We start from the raw sequence: 17902 nt of genomic DNA, 5'->3' as shown, positions 1-17902 counted from the left end.
ACCAGAATTGTGTACTTTTACATGTCTCCTCTTGTTTCTCTCGTCTCAGTGACCCCGATTTTCCGTCTCATGCTTCGTGCATGCGAGACGTCGTCTCTCTCAATAGTCCAAAAGTCCTATCGAACAGCAAATTGACTCTCCACTTTCTCTTTCTAGATGTTTTCAGCAATACTTGTTGCGGGCATCGTCTTCCGTGATGCATATCTCACGAGCTGATCCTCTCGATATCCAATATAAATTCCTTCAAAAACCCATTCATTTCATGGGGCTCCAACTGCGGCGGTTGCTCGCTCGGGTCTTCATCAGATGATGAGGTGACGGGTGGGATATTCCAAGATCCAGTTTTCACGGCCTTCTTCTCCTACAAGATGGATCCGTCTGCTTTATAGGCGCTTTCCTGCTCTCTCTCTAGGATTTTGGGAGCGACGACGTTCATCCGAGGAAGGGGGAGGTATCGACCGAATCTAGCACGTTTATCGCCTTCTTCCTTCAGCTCGGCCAGCGACGGCCATTCGACGCGTTGGCTTGCTGTGGCGGTGTCTTCTTTGTTGAAGCAATTCTGAGCAGCGAATACTGGCGAGAGCTTGTCCTTCATTTCCCGTCCGTTGAACAGGAGCACCTGTGGCTGGGATACTGGTTTCGAACCCGACGCCTTGGCCAGCTCTTTATTCCGAGTCTTTTCTTCAAGGATCTTAACCTCTTTGGCAAGCTTCTGGCGCTTGGCCTCTGCCAGGGAGACTTTGAATTTGGTCAACTCAGCGGGGGTCTTTGGGATGAATGGCGATTGGTCGGCCTTCATGAATTGGAGATTCAGGATCATCTTTTGAAATGCGCGACGCTCTTTAGTTTCTGAGCTCACCCATCGCTTCGATTGTGACCACGACGCCACTTCGGTGGAAGTTTGAACAGGCCTATGAGTGACCTGGCTTCTTCTCGAGAACCTGGATGATGGGCTGGTAACAACACTCGATGATTGCATCGTGGGGAACCGAACGACTTTTTTTTTGTTGCTGTTGTCAGCCCTTCATAGATTTTTAATGATGTGATTGTTGTGTAGAGGCGCGACTTACCTTGCTGCATTGGCTGATTTGAGATGCTATGACGTGGCTGAGGGCCGAGAGGCACCTGGTGGGATTGTTGTAACCACTGCCGGTCTTCTTCGCCAGTCTTCTCTCTAGCCTGCGGACTGTCGACAGCTGACGGAAGCTGCATTTTCTCGCTGACGCTTTGATAATAATCTGAAGGCTTAGTTTCATTATCGGAAGCCTGATAGCCAGATTTATCGACTATATGACTGCCTTGATCGATAGCTTTATTCACCTCGAGATTCTGCTGCAGGGTTAACATTTGAAGTTCAAATTTAGAAGAGAAATCGTCATATGGCAAATTTCAGACCGCAGGCTACCTACCGGGGGGCAAGCATAACCCTCAGGAATATGATGTGGCATATATGGTACCTGTACATATGGTATGAAATGAGGATGACTGTGAATTGGATGGCCAAAACTTCTGTGATCCGCCTGCTCTCCGTTAAGACCAGGGTTCTGTTGATCGACATGAGAGCTGGCATTTCCCACAGAGAGGTTCACAGAGAGGTTTCTATGTGGCCAATACGTCACTGGAATAGCAAAAGCAATTTGATCTGGTTGTTGTGGTTGATCTGTCGGGTTAGGAATCATCTGATAGGGAACCATGTGAAGCAATGGAAAGCAACCTCCTTGTGGAGGGGGAGGATGAGGAGGATATATACTGGGGGGCATCGAGTGGCTTGGATGAAGGATCATACCGCCGTCGTGTTGCTGCGGAGGAACAGCTGAGAATACATAGGGTGGATGCGAACCTGGAGGCATCGGGCCTGGCACTGGACTTGGCACCAGAGCGTCCTCCATGGACATGGTTTGTGAGCCCTGCACTGATGAGTTACTGGTTAACAATCCACATAGGGTGGAAAACGGACTTTTTCTTGCACACTGCCATTGTCTTCCTCTGTCTCTGTTGTTATTGTTGTCTCCTCGCTAGACATGCGACGCTGCTTAGAAGGGGTAGCTTCAAGAGGCGTTGAAGCCCCTTTGCCACTTTTGTCTGGCTTTGATTTCTGAGGGGTCTTGCCACCAGCTCCAGGAGTGCGTTTCATCCTTCTTCGTCTAAAAAAGAAATCATGAGAAGGACCCTCTGAGGGGTCGATCTTGAAACGAAGAGGCGAGGGGTTCTGGTGCACCGGTTCGCTGGAGTTTGGGGCCGTAGGACGGAGCATCTGATCACGCGTACAATTAGTAGCCGCCTGGCCCTGTGAAACCTCGCACTTGGCTTGCGCGATCGATGAAGAAGAATGATTAACAGAAGGAGAGCCGTCAGGCGGCTGACGAGTATCCCTTCCTATACGACACGACATTACCTGATCTCGAGCTAGCAAATCGGCCGCTTTGTTTTCATTCTTCTTATCTTGTACAGTTGAGCGAGAGTTCGTAGTACGTGGGGTAGCAAATCTCGGTTGAGGTGAAGCAAATGGAATGAATGGCGCAGCAGTAGGATTCATTGCCGCATTATCATTTCGATCTTTCGACATGTCTTGGGCACTTCTATATAACTGTGTGCCAAAAGGGTAGGGAGCGTGATGGGGCGCATGAACCCAAGGTTGCGGGACAGTGGTAGGATAATGAAGAACCCAAGATAACAGTTGAGGGGTGATCTGAGGTAAACAAAGCTCGTCTGCCTCTGAATCATGCTCTGATTTGAGCAGGATATCGGCTCGTTTTCAGTCGGACACGTAAGCTTTTTACCACGAGTGTTAGAGCTGGGCAGCTGGCAGCTGGCTTGACAGTGTAAAGAGAGCAACTCGGTAACTCTAGTGGGCAGCTGGGAAATGAGGAAAAAAATGGTGCTCATTGAATAGTAGTTCTACAGCGTATTTGCTGCCCGACTGGTATTTTAAGTGTTAGGAGAAGCATAAGGTGAGAATGTAGTTATCTTAAGGCTATAAGACAGGGGTGGTTGGCTAGAGAGGTGCAAATAAAAAAAAGAAGAAGAGGAGAAACTCGAGCGTGCTTAGATACATTAAATTCACTTAATCGCCATTTGACCATTGTTTATTGTAAATACGGTATCGTATATTGCACTCTGCCTGTTAACAGTTAATGCTAGTTGGCTAGAGTCTTTGAGTTGTTGATTGGCACTCTGACTGTTAAATTTGTTTTCTGTTACAAGAGATGCTAGATGTAATATCTAACAGGTAATACCATGAAAGAAACAGTTGTTTGTTCGTATAAAGATTGATAATTTTTTTTCCAGACAAGTATCATTCTCACCAGCTATGATTCCCCTATTCTCATAAGAAAAGTGCAAAGTTTAGTACCCTACTTGACTCACCATATAGACTTGGGGAGAAACTGAGGTGTAACAGTGTTTCTTTGGCACTTCAATTATCACGAACAGATACAGAAAAACGTTGTCTGCATAATTTATAAACAAGAAGATTTTTGGCTTGGCCACTCTTTTACACAAATCTGCATTTCAAAGGTATAATAGCAATGCTAACAATAGCCCCCCAGCACGGCTGAGAGCAGATGAATGCAGCCTGTGACGGCTACTGGCATTGACAGTGGCTCAGCAATATGTAGTCATCCGAGCACCATACGCTTCCTTCTGGCCTTGTATAGCGGCTTCATTTGTATTGTCAAAAATACGCCATTAAACTAACATATTACAAGCATGTGAAATGCAATAACCTAACATGCTGTGTTAATCTGCCACACGGTACCTGGTCGGCAGTTAACGCTAGTACTTCTCTCCCGCCACAAGTCTACCGTGGTGCTCCAGCGCCGTACCCCGCTACCAGCCCTTCCGTACCGCGTATCCTCAACACCCCACCCACTGCAGCCCATCCCGAGGAACGACCTTGGTGTCTTTTTTTCCGCCCCAACACGATTTATTGCCTGGAGAGGTAGCTTCAATTTCTCATCCTCCTATCAAGCTCGCGTAAACACCACAGCTTGGCCCTCAAAATGGCCCCTCTCACAACCCTCAAGCTGACAAATCGCTGTACGTATTCACCGCTGCAATTGGATTGATTCGATTGGCAATTCGAAATTCACATGTTGCGAGCGTTGGACTAATTTCCGGGCCCAAAAACAGCTCCCAAGCAGGGCATCAAGAAGCTGCCGCCGACAATCGACCTCCCCGCCGGAGCCACGGTCGAAGATGTCAAGAAGCTGATTGCCAAGCAAGCTGGCATCAGCGACCACAACCGTGTCGGTCTGTTTTACACGTCGACGAGGAAGACGCTCAAGGACCGCAAGGCTGTGATTGCCGAGGATAAGGATGTTGCTGAGGCAGGTGAAGTGCTCGTCAAGGATCTCGGTATGACGCCCCTTGCGTTGTTTGCCCTTTTTTTTTTTTTTTTTGTTACTGAAGCAATTCTTTTGTTGATTTTAAACCTAACATCGCCCTTTTAGGCCTCCAAATTGCCTGGAGAACCGTCTTCGTCATCGAATATCTCGGCCCCATCCTCATCCACGGCGCCGCTGTCGCCGCCCGGCCGTATCTCCTCAAGGACCCGTCCATGTCCCCCTCGCAATGGCTCAGCTTCGGCATGATCATGGCGCACTTTGCCAAGCGTGAGATCGAGACGCTCTTCGTCCACAAGTTCTCCGCCAACACCATGCCCGCGCGCAACATCTTCAAGAACAGCTTCTTCTACTGGGCCTTCTCCGGCGCCCTATGCGCCTGGTCCATCTACTACAGCCCCTGGTCGTTGGCTGCCACGGCAGACCAGCCTCTCGTTGACGCCGCCGGCACTGTGCTCTACCTGTTTGGCGAGATTAGCAACGCCTTGGTGCACCTGTACCTGTCTAGTCTGCGGTCGTCTGGTGGTACTGAGCGCAAGATCCCGTACGGCTACGGCTTCTCGCTTGTTACTTGCCCCAACTACATGTACGAGATTCTGGCGTGGGCGGGTATCATCATTGCTAGCCGTGACTGGTCCGTAGCGCTCTTCATCACCATCGGTGCGGTGCAGATGTTCGTCTGGGCTAAGGGCAAGGAGAGGGCATACCGCAAGGAGTTTGGCGACAAGTACAAGAAGAAGCGCTTTGTTATCCTTCCAGGGCTGCTTTAAGCAAGACTGCTTTGTGTCAACTGTTACAGTATGATGGATGGAGACGAGAGCAATATCATATAATAACATCTATCACCTATGATGAATAGAGCAAAAGAGGAGACTAGATGAGAGAGATAGAATGAAGAAATGAAATTGCTTGCTGTACACTGCACGCTCTCCCATACTATCACATATTTACCCAAGGCAAGACTCTACCTTAAGTGTCTCTCGTTTATCGCCATTAATTCCCGTCTCTTGACATCTCTGCTGTCTGCTTGTTTGGAAACTCGCAACCCCCCTCAACAGTTTCATCCTCTCTTAGGCAGACTTGCGCTGCTACTACGAGTGAAAATGGTAAAAATGAAACATTTCAAGAGGAGAAAAGACAACTCCAGCTCGTGTTAGGCCGAAAAATCACAAGGCAGTGATCCACAGCACCATCCTTCATGTGCATCAAGACCTCCTTGGAAATCAATGTGATGGCAGCCATCAGCAGACCTCCAAACCTTGGAATGAAAGTTGTAGCTTCCACCAGAGTCTTCTCTGAACCTGTTTACTAATTAATATTTTTTCATAGTATATATAACCACCTGGCATTATCTTGACCTGAGACTTACACAGGGTAGCATGCGAATGGCGAGGCGCACCCATCAAAGCCGCCGGGCAACTGAGTTGAATATCTAGAGCCGGTGTTATAATCGGTTAGGTGCACCCATTGGTAAACACCGCCCTCGTCTTCGTGCTTGGGCTCGGCTGCCATTTGGCCCCAGAAGGCGTTGGCCGCGCCGCTAAAGGCAGCAATGTTGTGGAAAAGATATGATGGCCTCATGGTTTTTAGCAGGTGTAAAGCGTCGAGAAGAGTGGAATGCAGTGAAGAAACAATCTAAAGAGAATGGTGATTTTACTATTCAACAGAGTCGTCCTAAACATGCTCTTTATAGATCATCCAGACATCAAATCTGGGAGGGGAGTGACAAAATCATCTCCTGATCTTACAAATGAAAATTGTTTAAATTAAGCTTATAATAACTATTTGGAAAAAAAGAAAACATCCACCTTCTACATACGCTTGTTTAAGCTCAAGTCTTACCGTTCACAACCCTATAAAACAAGTGCTTATACAGGACTTGGCTGCATATGGAGAGTCCCTTTGTTCTACACGACAGCCACCTGATACCCGGCAATTTCCAAATCCAGCCATTTCGGAATAGCTTCTCGTATGACACAAAAAACAAAATCACTTGTCGTCGAATCGAATAAGTCGCCAAGCACAAGAACAGAGCAGCATCACATCACCCTGTCGATATCGAGGCCGTCTCCGACCCCTTTGCCCGGCCCGTGCCGGTGCTCGAGTCCAGCTCCATCAGGCTCCGACTGGCATCCGACATGGTGTCCACGTCCATCCTCGCCCCAACACCATCGCCACCATCACGACCATCCGGGCCTTCATCCTCTCCGTCGCTGCCTCCTCCAGAGCCCCTCCCGCACTCGCTGCAGCTGCAGCTGCCCTCGCTGCCCTCGTCATCGTCATCCTCGCCCCCATTCGCCAGCCGCACCGTCTCCTCCAGCACCAGAAACCCCCTCTCCAGCACCTCGGCCCAGTTCTGCACATTGCCCAGCTCCTTGACCCTGCGCGCAGCCTTGTCCGCCTCGGCCTTGAGCTTCTGCGTCTCCCTCCGCAGCCCCTCCGTCGCGCGCAGCACGTCCCGCTCCTGCTTCTCCAGCGCCGCCGCGTTCTCGTGCAGGATGCCCGCGCGCGACTGCAGCTCCGAGTCCAGCATGTTGCCCATCGAGGCGACGACTGCGGCGCGGGCCTCGGCCACGTGGCGCTGCGTCTCGGCGGACGGCAGCGTCGGCTGCAGCGCGGGTGAGGCTGCGGCCGTGGTGGAGGAGACGGAGGGCGACGAGGCTGTCTGTGCGAACCAGCGAGGCTGTGCTGAAGGCGAGGAAGACGAGGCGGCTGCGGGGGGCATGTTGTTGTTGTTGTTGTTGTTGTTGCTGCTGCTGTTGCTGTTGTTATTGTTGCTGCTGGAGGAGGAGGCGGCGGCGTTGTTGTTACTGTTTGCGAGCCTTCGCAGGGCGTTGATGGATGATGAAGTTGACATTTTTGCGCTGCGGTCGTGGTTTCTGTTGTAGCGGCTTTCTATTCTTTCACACTCTCTCTATATTCATGGTAGCAAGAACAACAAGTTAGATATACCGATGCAACCTCACGCCCATCATTCTCGCAAGCTCAGCAGTGCAGGGTTCTAAAAGATGCGGCTAACATCAATCAGACGTCCAAGCCCAATATATACTTGACATCATGCCGCCAGCAAGTTAAAAAGGGTGCTGTGGGGTGGTCGTCATGCAAGGTCGGCGTTTAATCTGCAAATCACGCCTATTTTGAGCTGCATGTATGCAACCACCAAGTCAAAAGGACAAAAGCGTATAGGTGCGCTGCGCTTAGTACTGCCAGTCTTGTACTATGTGGTATCAAATGCTGATATAGCCCCTTTTGAACGAATCCAGCCTCAGTTCAAGTTTATATGAATCACAATCAACGATATGGATGGTGAGAAAAAGCTCCTTTCAAACACAAACTTTGGTCTTCAATATAATTTTGTTTCTCATCTCTAAATTTCCTTAAATTTCCCACGCCCTGTCCATCAACAAATAACAAAAACTCTTGAAAAAATTAGTCGATTAGACGGGTAAATCTAATATACACCAACGCTTTGTGCTTCCCATATCTCTATCCTCTACTAAAATAGTAACTTGTTTCGTCATGGTATCGTTTTGCCCTAGAGTTTTGGACATGTCTCTTTCAAAGGCAAACTGGTGGTATTGGAGGGTCGATCTTTTCATGTTTTTTTTGTCCTTGTCAAAAAGCCCCTTTCCCATCTTTCTGACCAATGCCCATCAGGCCACACATTCGTTCGTACCAAAGTCATAAAACTCCAGGGCTATGCAAGAAAATAAAAAGAAGAATGAACGTAACAGCACCTCATTCTCAAGCCAACATTTTTTTTGTTCCAAAACAAAAGTAATCATTCGTAAAATCCGTCAAGTACGTGCTATGCAAGAATCCCTCTTTATCGATCAAAGCAATTTGGTAGGATCCAAACGCGGAAGAGAGAAACGAGGAAGAAAAAAAAAGGGTAAAAGAGAATAAATAAATCAATAGTAATAAACCGGCTTTTAATATCTGGATGAGGGAAAAGGATAAGAAGATCGGAGGGGCTTCAAAGGGTTACTTTCCCTCCGTTAAGACGAAATGGCGCAGGTCCTAGCTGAACATTAGGACTAAAAGCTGAGGACGGAGTCGGCACGCCATCTGATGACATGGACGAAATCGATGATAGCGAGTTAAACCCAGAATGACCCCTCGACATGGTCCCGTTACGAGACATGGAAATGCCGGGGTTAGCCATGAGGGTATCTGCGCGATCAAAGACGTTGCCCTGAAAAACAGCCGCAAAGGACCCTGTTTGTGGCGTGGCAACGGTAGCCTGCATGGCCGGGCCAAGAGCGGCGCTCTGGGGAGTGATTGGAACTTGCGGCGTGGTGGGCGATAGGATGCCTGGCCCAACGCCGGCGGGCCTCAAAATGTAGCTCCAGGGAGAGTTCATGATGATGATGCTCAACTCTTTCATGCTCTGATGGACAGGCCGCAATCGAGCTCTAGTGTCAGGCGGCAAGGGGATGGTATTGATCTCGGATTTGATCTTAGAGGCCATCTTTGTCCAGGCTGAGATGAAATTGCTGCAAAGGTTCCAGAATCCGGCGTGAGACCGCACTCCCGGATCCTTCAGCTTGATGAGAGACAGTCGATGCTTCAGAATCTCTGTCTGCTGGATAGCGTCATTGCACATTGCAATGAGATTCTTCCAGTCTCGTATCATGGCACTTGGGGCCCGCTGCTGTATTGCGTTTCGGATACCTCCCGTCAGCTGAACGTTGAAATTTGGTAGAATGTGCAGGACAGTATCAGTCGACTTTTGCAGGGCAAGGTATATTTTATCGAACTGCGTGTCTTCCTCAGAAAAATCGGTGGTGATATCGCGGCCAAACGACTGGAATGAGTCGTTGGATCTGGGCGTCGCTGATGCAAGCCTAGCAGTGCGAGTACCTCCGTTTTGGTATGGAACCGGTATGTCAGTGGCCACTCTGAGGTTGCTTGGGTTGTGTATGGCGGGTTCGCTACGATTTCGAAAAGCTGCTGGTCGTGGAGGCGGAGGGGCAGCAGTAGATGCCTCGCGGAAGTAAGGCTTGATCGTATTGCTGGTGTCGGGGACATCCATCGCAGAGAGATGATGCTTGTTGTGCTCAGTGGACACGGAGGAGAGTGTGACCCGAAGCTCCATTATACTGTTGTAAATCAACATCAGGAGCGTCCGAATATATCGAGCATCTCCATTATTGACAAAAGTATCAATGTTGTCGGCTAATAGAGTGCAAACATGGCCATACGCCCCGACAAGAGTCTGGCAGGCGCGGTGCACATTGGCATTGTCGCCGAATGTCTGCTCTTCCTCTTCTGCCATGGCCATATCATGCTTCTGAATTTCCTGCTCCAATTCCTCAACATGAGAATTAGTGTTGTAAAATACAATTTCAAGGCTTGAGCGTTTCGCAGATCCGTCATTGGTTAGTGTCATGAGCATCTGGATCATAGGATGGATTTGGAACACCGAGTAGAGAATGCCTTTGGCAGCTTCAATTACAGGGTCAAAGATTTTAGACTCTCGGCGGCGCTCGGGGAGGACTGAGAGTCTTCGAACGTAAACTGGCCGCTGAAGAGAGTCGGTGGGCGTTGCTGGGCTCTTGGATGGTACGGCTTGGCTGCCCTGCATGGCAGAGCCGTGGCTTAGCCCTCGGTAGTGGCTCAATCTGTTACTGCCTTCAACCTCATCGAGCGTGCCCAGGTCCGATGTGGCCTTCTTCGCGAGTATGCCCATGCGACGCTGGCGGCTACTTGATCTCTCCGAGTGCATCAGCGTCTCGGAGTTGCTGCGTCCGCGCTCGCTGACGTTTCCGATGGTTAAAGGCAGGACACCCGGACGACGGGTGGACGTATTCTGCTGCGAAAGACCCCGATAATGTGATCGTGACGGTATGGGAGGAGGTGGTCGTGATCCAATAGTAGGTGTCCGCATGTCCGACACATCGGAACTGCTCACCTTGATAGGGAATCGACCGCTTGGCACGCGTCGTAGGTGCGGTCGAGGAGTATTAGTGTCCTCGCTGGATTCGTCCCCAGTTGCCTCGGCATCACGACCGCTGATGATATGCAACTTCATGAATTTCTTGATATGTGCCGTAATCGTCACTTCCGTCACCTCGCCCTCTCTTCCAGAACCCTCGTTGGAGGGGCTTGAAGATGGTATTTGCAGCGCATCCCGTGGGGGAAAGCTGATAGGGTTCCCTTCAAATTTGAGGACTTGGAGCGACGCCATTTCCGCCAAGCAGACGGGCAGCTCCCGGATCTGGTTCTTCGGGATCGAGAGAACCTTGAGAGAGGTGAGCTTCGCAATGTCTGGCGGCAAAACTCGCAGCTGGTTACGGCCGAGATCGAGGATTTCGAGGGATTTGAGCTCGCAAAGCTAATTAATGGTTATGTTAGCTTGGGGCATACATTGGTGAGACAAAACAAAGGGAGACATGGGACGGCGTACAGGTAAGGGAAACTCTTTGATCTGGTTGCCTCTGATGTTGAGATATCGAAGCGACACGCACTCGGCAAAGCGGGCTGGCAAAGAGGAAAGCTGGTTGTGTGATAGGGCGAGTCTGTATCGTAACACCTAACAGTCAGCAAACAAGACTTTTTTTGCCCTACCGGGCCATTTATTTCATTTCCTTCTTTCCCTCTCTACTCTCTTTTCTTTTTGTTGGTTTGCTTACCGTTCCAGCTCGTTCTTGACTATATCAACCACCTCTTCAGGAAGTTTCTGAATGCCCTTGCGGCTCAAGTCGATCGTCACACCCGACTTGAGGCCGGGGCCAACATCGACGGCCTGACTCTCGTTCTCGAGGGCGTGTCTCATTGCCTCGCGGGTCAGGCCGATGACCTGAGCCGCCGTCAAGATGGGCGTCGCGGGCGAGTTTCCATTGGGAGACGGGCCATTTCGACCATTGGGCAGTGGCGGAAGCGGCATCGTGGGCGGCGGCTGCTGGCCGTTTGGAGGAGCAGCAGTCGTGGTGAGAAGAGGACGACGAGCCTGAGACGGGTTGATATTATCGGGAGTGCCTGCGCCGGTGCCCCTGAGAGCCGGAGGTGCAGTGGCGGGGGGTCCAGGAGCAGCTCCAGGACCGTTGCCCATGCCATTCGCAGGCATTCGGTCGGGTCGCTCCATGGCGACTTGGCCGGGCGAGAGCTGCACGTTCAGCCCTTGTCTTGTTGTTTTCTTTCTTTCTACTTGTTTTTCTCGCACGTATACTCGTACGCACACGTGCACAAAGCACCGCGAAGAGGCGCCGTTGGGAGCTCAAAGGCCGTGGCGCTTGGCTGTGTAAAATGTTTCAGAGCACCCCTCTCTTTTCTCGTGCCCTCGCGCGCCAGAAATCCGGGGGATTGTGCGTTTAAGCAGATCGGGGCTGCGAAGAATGGTCAAGCGAAACACGTGAGATCATCATGATCAAGCCTGGCTAGGCGCCTTAAACAGAAGAAGAGAGCGCGCGCGGATTCGCCCTGGAGAAGGGAACAGCGGAAGAGGTCGAAGAAGCCGGTCGTAGGACGTGCTTTGGCTGGTCGGGACGGACGTGAGGCTCGCACTAACTTGGCGGATGGACTTTGGCTTGGGGTCCTGTTCAAGGTTCCGTTTAGAGCCCCTGAAACACTAGCGGGATGGGCGGCGGTGGTTGGCGAGGACAGTGCGAGGGCCGCCGCGAGGGCGTAGCCACAGCGCCTTCAGAAGGGCCCTGATAGGGGACTTTTGGGTCTGTCAGCGTTCTTTAGGAAGTGATGGGCAGCATGTGAGCTCGAGCCCAGTCGTGATGCTCTGTGATGGTCGCTGGTTCGCCGTTTTATTTCTAGCCTTCCGGGATTGTCCACGGAGCACATGCCGCGGTAGGTGGATGTGGTTCGATGCCAGCACTGTAGGACGCACTCGGCGCTCGTATCTCGCGAGACTGTGCGCGGAGCCCTCCCCAGCACGCTCCCGGGCTTGCATAAAATAAACATTGACTCGCATGCCTGTTAGCACGAGCGCGGGAAGCAGTGCGGGCGTGATCTGGAGTAGCAGATACTCCTCCATTTCACTGTCAAGATCGATAACGCTTCAGTAGCGTGTACATTGTCGTCGACTGGCCCCTTTTCCTACCTATCTCCGGGTACCATGGGAGCCGGTCAACGGAGACTACATGTAGCATTGTTAATAGGAATACTACTACAGGCCAATACTATGCGCTATCCAACTACTGCTACTGCCGGTAGCACCGTGGGAATTGCTACATGTGTACATGAGGTGTTGTTTTCATAGGTAAGGTATGCGGGTACTCTAGCCAGGCTGCGTTTCTATCCATGGTGAGGCAAAGCTTCTCAAGTTTAACCGTCCAGCTGTATGCACTATCGATGAGAGAGCCAGATAGCCATCTGCATCTGGGCGGCTACAAAAGCATTACTCCGCAAATTGCCCTATTTTCCACGTATCGCATTGATGCTTCCCGTTTGCTTCGTTGCGGCCGCTGGCCCTTGGTCGTCGACTCAGGAATGAGTTCCGCTGTCCGTACTTTGTACCGCCGGGGCAAAAATAAGAAGAAAAAAGCAGCGACAAAAGAGGAGACGCTAACAGGCCGCTATGCTTGTGGGGAACTGCGCTAAACGGGATTCCGAGCTGAACGTCGCCAACGTTGTGCTTCGTTCAGGCACCATCCGTGGAGGCTGCAGCTTACACAAAGCATATCCTCACCTGAATGGTGCGACCCAGTGAGAGGCATCAATTCGGATGAAGCAATAGTGAGAGCACATTGGAACTTTTACCCTAAACCACACAGACTGGTAGCACAAGTACCAAGTCATGTCTAGCACCGGGATCCCGGATGCACGTGCCTGGACTACTTGGTACTTCTATTAATATCCGTTCAGCACGTCTTAGTCTTGTACTGTACTCCATGTTCCGTACCCCCGTGTTAGCTGGCCTGCGCGTTCTAGAAGAGCGTCAAAATACTTCTAACGCGAGCGACTAGCAAGCGTCGCCCTGTGAACATCAGCCAAACCCGCTGATCCACACATGCATCATAATCTTGATGCCGCATAGCCACTCGCCCACGGACTCGCCCATCTCGCCGCCAATGTCAGCTTCTGCTCACCACTGCTGTTGCGAAGCCTAGATCCTCTCTGCCATGCCCCCCCTGCAGAGGGCAAATTCATGCACGGACATCGGGTTCACTCTCCGGCGGCAGTTCCACAAGGACGACTTCAGGTAAGCCTTTGGTGGACTTGTATAAGTGAACCGAGCTGAACTCAGCTGACACTTCTTACAAGGCCCCATCAGCGCGAAATCATCGAGGCAGCACTCAGCGGCCACGATGTCTATGTTCAAGCAGCAACGTCCTTTGGCAAGAGTCTGTGCTTCCAGCTCCCCGCCGTGATCGACCAAGGCAGTGAGTTGGACCAGATGCGTCTCATATTTGCGATAGCAGAGAATGAGGCGAAACTAACGGTGGACCTTGAATAGTTACGATTGTTGTTTCCCCTCTATTAAGTTTGATGGTAGGTTTGGCTAGCACGCTGTCCCATTCGTAGTGATGAGTGCTCTTGATGTCTTGCAGACGCTAAAAATGCTGCTTATAGATTAACCAAGTAGAGGCCCTGAGAGCTGAAGGTATCGACGCCAGCTCTCTGAACAGCAACACGCCGCGCGAGGAGAGAGATCGCATACAGCGTGATCTGGAAACCGGTCACCCGAAAACCAGGCTTCTCTATGTGACTCCAGAGCTCTGTTCTGGCTCGCGCTTCCGTACCACCTTACAGCTTGTCTATAGGCAGAAAGAGCTTGCTCGCATTGCAATTGATGAAGCTCACTGCATATCAGAATGGGGCCATGATTTCCGAAAAGATTTCAAGCGGCTGTCCTGGTTTCGGGAGACATTTCCTGATGTACCCATCATGTGCCTTACAGCGACAGCAAACGCCCGAGTGCGTCAGGATATTCTCAAGGTTCTGCGTCTCGATGCTACACCAGAGAAGGTAAAGACGTTTCTGATGAGTCCAGAGCGAGGCAATCTCCATTTAGAAATAAGATATACAAAGGACGAAGACGACAACCGTCTCTCAGACTTCCTGACATGGATACAAGGGGTATATGATCGTAGACGCGCTGAACCGCGGCAGAGTGAGCTTGCCAAAATGCGTGAAAGGACCAAAAACGTTTCGGGCATCATATATACAACATCTCGTGGCGAGTGCGAGTCCCTCGCAGCCAGTCTCCGAGACGCCGGAATTGGGGCTCGGCCTTTTCATGCTAAATTGCCCAGCGAGGTTAAAGAAGACACTTTGGCCAACTGGATCAACAATGAGCGAGGCTACGATATCATTGTGGCCACAACGGCATTTGGCATGGGCATCGACAAAGATAATGTGCGCTTCGTTGTGCACTGGCGGCTTCCCAAGTCTTTTGAGGGGTATTATCAGGAAGTCGGACGAGCAGGGCGTGATGGCAATGCCGGCTATTGTTTCCTATACTACAGCCGGGAGGATCTCGAACGAGCCAGTCGGATGATAAAGAGCGACGCTCAGGTCGATGCAAATTACCAGGCGCGGTTAAGGAGCCTCCAGGCGTTGGCACAATACTGCGAAAACATATCCGCATGCCGACATGCCTCTATATGCAAATATTTTGGGGAGGAAACGATTCCAGAGTGCGACTTTGCATGTGATTTCCATAAGGATTCTGACGACCTTGAAGAGAGATTTTTGAGGGGACTGGCCAGTGAAGAATGGGTGAGCACGCAGGCGATGCAAGGTACATACGATAATTACGGTGATCTGTGAGCTGGAGAATTATTACAAGGTTGGAAAACATTAGAATATAGATTGGTGATTAAAAATAGTGATAAAGTGGGCTATATAGGCGGCAGTTGCATAGAATTTAGCTATAACCGTATAACCTCTAATGCCGATTTGCGCCATGTTTTGCTGAAGGAGCGTACGCAAGGCATCAGTTCTTCTTGGCCTCCTTCTCGGCCTTCTTCTCAGCAACCAGCCTATCAAATCTCTTCCACGACGTCAAGCCCTCGCAGAAAATCGCACCCTCCCACAGCCACCACACCCGGGACCACCTCGCCACGCCGTGCTTCTGCAGCCTCCATCGGTCAAGCAGGAACGCCTCTGCTAGGTGAATCCCAATAACGGGCCAGAAAATTGCATTGACAGTCCACCGGAACCACTCAGGCCCTCCTGGAAACACCAGCTTGAGAACCTCCCATGGGGCGCTTCCCGGCTCAAGCCACGGCAAGCCAATAGCGCAGAAGTAGTAGAAAATCACGCCGATGAAGGGGACATAGTCGAGTCCTTGCTGCATGGCATACTCTGTGATGTAAATGTTGCTGAGGCCGAGGGCCTCGCGGGCGGTCTCGTCCATGGCGATGATGCGGGGGCGCGCCTCGGCCCAGGACGCCAAGGGAGGGGAGAAGGGGACGTTGTAGGTGCCGTTGGTGGTCTTGATGGTCATGCCTTGGAAGTCGAGGTCCTGAATTGCGGGAGAGGCCGCAGCAGCGCGAGGGGAGAGGCCATTGTAGTGGCGGAGATAGTGGGAGAGTTCGCGAGTGTGCTGAGCGTTCATGTGAGAGATGATGCGGGCTTTCACCTCTGCTTCGGAGGGGGGGCCGCGATTGGTAGCCATGGTGATTTTTTAATGTCTGTAGGGTTATATTCTTGAAATGTTTTGAGGAAAGATTGACCTTTTTGAGTGGAGGACTGCGAAATTGACTGAGCTATAGGCCTTATATATTTTTTTTCTAGTTAGTGTTGGTGCAAGGGGTGAGTGAGATATTGAGATAGGGTGATGAGGTTGAAAGTGGAGTCTGTGGCTAGCCGTAAAATGCCCGAGTGCCTTGATCAACGTCAGGTATCGCCGAGTATCACAGATAAATCATACGATGACAACCGTGGAACTATTGAAGCGCTGAAGATGACATAAACTTTGCGAAAGTAATTGCATCTTTGCTTTTCACTTTTTAAATATCGGCGTTTTACGGACCTAGCAGCGATTCAGGCGAGCTTTCTCAAAGGCAAACTAGGCCGTCTATGACATGGGTATAGCTAGAAAGAACTGGGTAAAAGAATAATATTGAGTTGATTAAAATTGTAATGCTATACTCATATTGATGACAAATATAGAGAGATAATGCACAATTGCTTCGTTAATGGTTCTATTATGAAGATGTATGGATTGAATTCTACCGGGTGTATGTAGAGATGTAACATCGGCAAGGCAAATCTGTCGCGACATTTATTGCTGTAATAGGTGACCATGTTAATGGCCAATATTCCTCATTAACCGAACAACAGAGTCTTTGGTTATTTAGAAAAAATTGCCCAATAGGTTTTTGGTAGCCTGAATTGGACAGTTACTGTGCATGCCCAGGGAGCTGGGTACCTATCAGAGGAAGGACTATCTGGCTACATATCTATGATCAAGTACAACTCATGAAGACGTAATATAATTTTATCTCTTTGTTTACTTGTTTACTTGTTTACTTGTTTACGCATTTATATATTTAATGCGACAAAGGCCGGCTGAGGTTAAACTCTAGCGGAGGAGTCTATACAACGACCGAAGGCTTTCTTCTCCTACAGAAACACATGTTAAAGGCTACTATGGTTTCGTGCAATGTTAGAATACTACGTGTATTATACCCTTACACGAACAAAATATATTGAGCTTAATCTGCAAATATTCCCAATCCATCAACATGGAGACCATCCAACACTGTCAGCAAGTCCACAGGGATAGAACTAATTTCCTGGACCTAATGTACTATTGCGAACGATATCTACTTCAGGCTTGTAAATCTTACCTCTGGATCGCAAGCCAAACTTAAAGTTCAACGGAGGAGCCCGATACACAAGTACCAATGCGGCCGTTCCCAGCACAGTCCCCGTTATCCAGCATACATTGCAATCCTCCGCAACAACTGCTTGGCTCACCACAGCCACGACCAACGCAGTGGTAGCCCTAGATTCCCAAACCTGTTAGCATGCTACTTCGAATTATATCTGCTCTAGGTTTGTAAATCTTACCTCCCGATCACAAAAGTTCTTTTCATCAAGTTCAAAGGAGCCCCGTACACAAGTACCAATGCGGCCGTTACCAGCACAGCTCCCGTCGTCAAGCATGCATCGCATTCCTCCGCAACAGCTGCTTGGCTCACCACAACCACGGCCAACGCAGTGGTAGCCCTAGGTTTCCAAACCTATTAGCATACTAATACCAATAATATCTGCTCTAGGTTTATAAAGTCTTACCTCCCGATCGCAAGCAAAAGCCGCAGTGGCCAGAATAGCTAAGAAGGTGAGATTGAACTTCATGGTTGCTTAATATGAAAGAATTTGGATGCAAAAGGATATAAAAAAAAATATTGCTGAAAGGGGCGACATTAGCCTTCTTATAGATGATTTCGGTGTTGGCGGCTTATGAGTATTTTTTCCCAGACTCTCTGCCCTGCGTTACTTAGCTAGATCATCCGACCCTATGTCTTACAGTAATGGCGGTCTGTTCAACGCCAATGAGCCGTACGATTTCCATCCATTACTCTGTTAAGAAGGGCGAGCAGGAATTGCATCGTGGATCTTCATGAATCCATCTAAAGATGCTCTGCACTGTT

At 50.1% G+C, this 17902-nt stretch overlaps 7 protein-coding genes across 7 annotated transcripts; 1 reads left to right on the top strand and 6 right to left on the bottom strand.

Moving 5' to 3' along the window:
• Nucleotides 1-13: 13 nt before the first annotated feature.
• On the bottom strand, nucleotides 14-2254 carry TrAFT101_005047 (uncharacterized protein; the record flags this gene model as incomplete). Its single annotated transcript, XM_066127363.1, has 5 exons — nucleotides 14-996; nucleotides 1071-1332; nucleotides 1410-1660; nucleotides 1787-1907; nucleotides 1958-2254. The coding sequence occupies 5 exons, from the start codon at nucleotides 2252-2254 to the stop codon at nucleotides 362-364; spliced, it is 1566 nt and encodes a 521-aa protein (XP_065983474.1). The 3' UTR covers nucleotides 14-361.
• A 1672-nt stretch (nucleotides 2255-3926) lies between these two features.
• On the top strand, nucleotides 3927-5267 carry TrAFT101_005046 (uncharacterized protein). Its single transcript, XM_024906760.2, has 3 exons — nucleotides 3927-4038; nucleotides 4132-4356; nucleotides 4452-5267. The coding sequence occupies exons 1-3, from the start codon at nucleotides 4002-4004 to the stop codon at nucleotides 5111-5113; spliced, it is 924 nt and encodes a 307-aa protein (XP_024759593.1). The 5' UTR covers nucleotides 3927-4001; the 3' UTR covers nucleotides 5114-5267.
• A 229-nt stretch (nucleotides 5268-5496) lies between these two features.
• On the bottom strand, nucleotides 5497-5943 carry TrAFT101_005045 (uncharacterized protein; the record flags this gene model as incomplete). Its single annotated transcript, XM_024901949.2, has 2 exons — nucleotides 5713-5943; nucleotides 5497-5644 (listed from the first exon to the last, which is right to left on the bottom strand). The coding sequence occupies exons 1-2, from the start codon at nucleotides 5922-5924 to the stop codon at nucleotides 5497-5499; spliced, it is 360 nt and encodes a 119-aa protein (XP_024759594.1). The 5' UTR covers nucleotides 5925-5943.
• Nucleotides 5944-6146: 203 nt separating this feature from the next.
• On the bottom strand, nucleotides 6147-7411 carry TrAFT101_005044 (uncharacterized protein). The gene has a single exon (XM_024908274.2). The coding sequence runs from the start codon at nucleotides 7198-7200 to the stop codon at nucleotides 6388-6390; it is 813 nt and encodes a 270-aa protein (XP_024759595.2). The 5' UTR covers nucleotides 7201-7411; the 3' UTR covers nucleotides 6147-6387.
• Nucleotides 7412-7532: 121 nt separating this feature from the next.
• Nucleotides 7533-12136, bottom strand: TrAFT101_005043 (uncharacterized protein). Its single transcript, XM_024900419.2, has 3 exons — nucleotides 10979-12136; nucleotides 10753-10864; nucleotides 7533-10680 (listed from the first exon to the last, which is right to left on the bottom strand). Exons 1-3 carry the CDS (start codon nucleotides 11428-11430, stop codon nucleotides 8320-8322), a joined length of 2925 nt encoding a protein of 974 aa, XP_024759596.2. The 5' UTR covers nucleotides 11431-12136; the 3' UTR covers nucleotides 7533-8319.
• A 2915-nt stretch (nucleotides 12137-15051) lies between these two features.
• On the bottom strand, nucleotides 15052-16034 carry TrAFT101_005042 (uncharacterized protein). The gene has a single exon (XM_024900384.2). It carries the CDS (start codon nucleotides 15916-15918, stop codon nucleotides 15235-15237), a length of 684 nt encoding a protein of 227 aa, XP_024759599.2. The 5' UTR covers nucleotides 15919-16034; the 3' UTR covers nucleotides 15052-15234.
• Nucleotides 16035-16893: 859 nt separating this feature from the next.
• Nucleotides 16894-17655, bottom strand: TrAFT101_005041 (uncharacterized protein). The gene is made up of 3 exons (XM_024905291.2): nucleotides 17544-17655; nucleotides 17319-17477; nucleotides 16894-17253 (listed from the first exon to the last, which is right to left on the bottom strand). Exons 1-3 carry the CDS (start codon nucleotides 17604-17606, stop codon nucleotides 17116-17118), a joined length of 360 nt encoding a protein of 119 aa, XP_024759600.1. The 5' UTR covers nucleotides 17607-17655; the 3' UTR covers nucleotides 16894-17115.
• Nucleotides 17656-17902: the final 247 nt, after the last annotated feature.

The sequence above is a fragment of the Trichoderma asperellum genome, chromosome 3, assembly GCF_020647865.1.
Source record: "Trichoderma asperellum chromosome 3, complete sequence".
NCBI classification, from domain to species: Eukaryota; Fungi; Ascomycota; class Sordariomycetes; order Hypocreales; family Hypocreaceae; genus Trichoderma; species Trichoderma asperellum.
Note: the sequence above shows the minus strand (reverse complement) of the source record. Positions and strands in the feature narration are given on the sequence as shown.

Coding starts and splice junctions, on each gene's coding strand:
- TrAFT101_005043 (XM_024900419.2), bottom strand. CDS start 11,430: ATGGAGCGACCCGACCGAATGCCTGCGAATGGCATGGGCAACGGTCCT. Junction 10,865..10,978: donor GTCAAGAACGAGCTGGAACG/GTAAGCAAACCA, acceptor GTTACGATACAG/ACTCGCCCTATCACACAACC. Junction 10,681..10,752: donor TCAAAGAGTTTCCCTTACCT/GTACGCCGTCCC, acceptor ACCATTAATTAG/CTTTGCGAGCTCAAATCCCT.
- TrAFT101_005041 (XM_024905291.2), bottom strand. CDS start 17,606: ATGAAGTTCAATCTCACCTTCTTAGCTATTCTGGCCACTGCGGCTTTT. Junction 17,478..17,543: donor CTTTTGCTTGCGATCGGGAG/GTAAGACTTTAT, acceptor TTGGAAACCTAG/GGCTACCACTGCGTTGGCCG. Junction 17,254..17,318: donor AGAACTTTTGTGATCGGGAG/GTAAGATTTACA, acceptor TTGGGAATCTAG/GGCTACCACTGCGTTGGTCG.
- TrAFT101_005042 (XM_024900384.2), bottom strand. CDS start 15,918: ATGGCTACCAATCGCGGCCCCCCCTCCGAAGCAGAGGTGAAAGCCCGC.
- TrAFT101_005046 (XM_024906760.2), top strand. CDS start 4,002: ATGGCCCCTCTCACAACCCTCAAGCTGACAAATCGCT. Junction 4,039..4,131: donor CCTCAAGCTGACAAATCGCT/GTACGTATTCAC, acceptor GCCCAAAAACAG/CTCCCAAGCAGGGCATCAAG. Junction 4,357..4,451: donor AGTGCTCGTCAAGGATCTCG/GTATGACGCCCC, acceptor TCGCCCTTTTAG/GCCTCCAAATTGCCTGGAGA.
- TrAFT101_005044 (XM_024908274.2), bottom strand. CDS start 7,200: ATGTCAACTTCATCATCCATCAACGCCCTGCGAAGGCTCGCAAACAGT.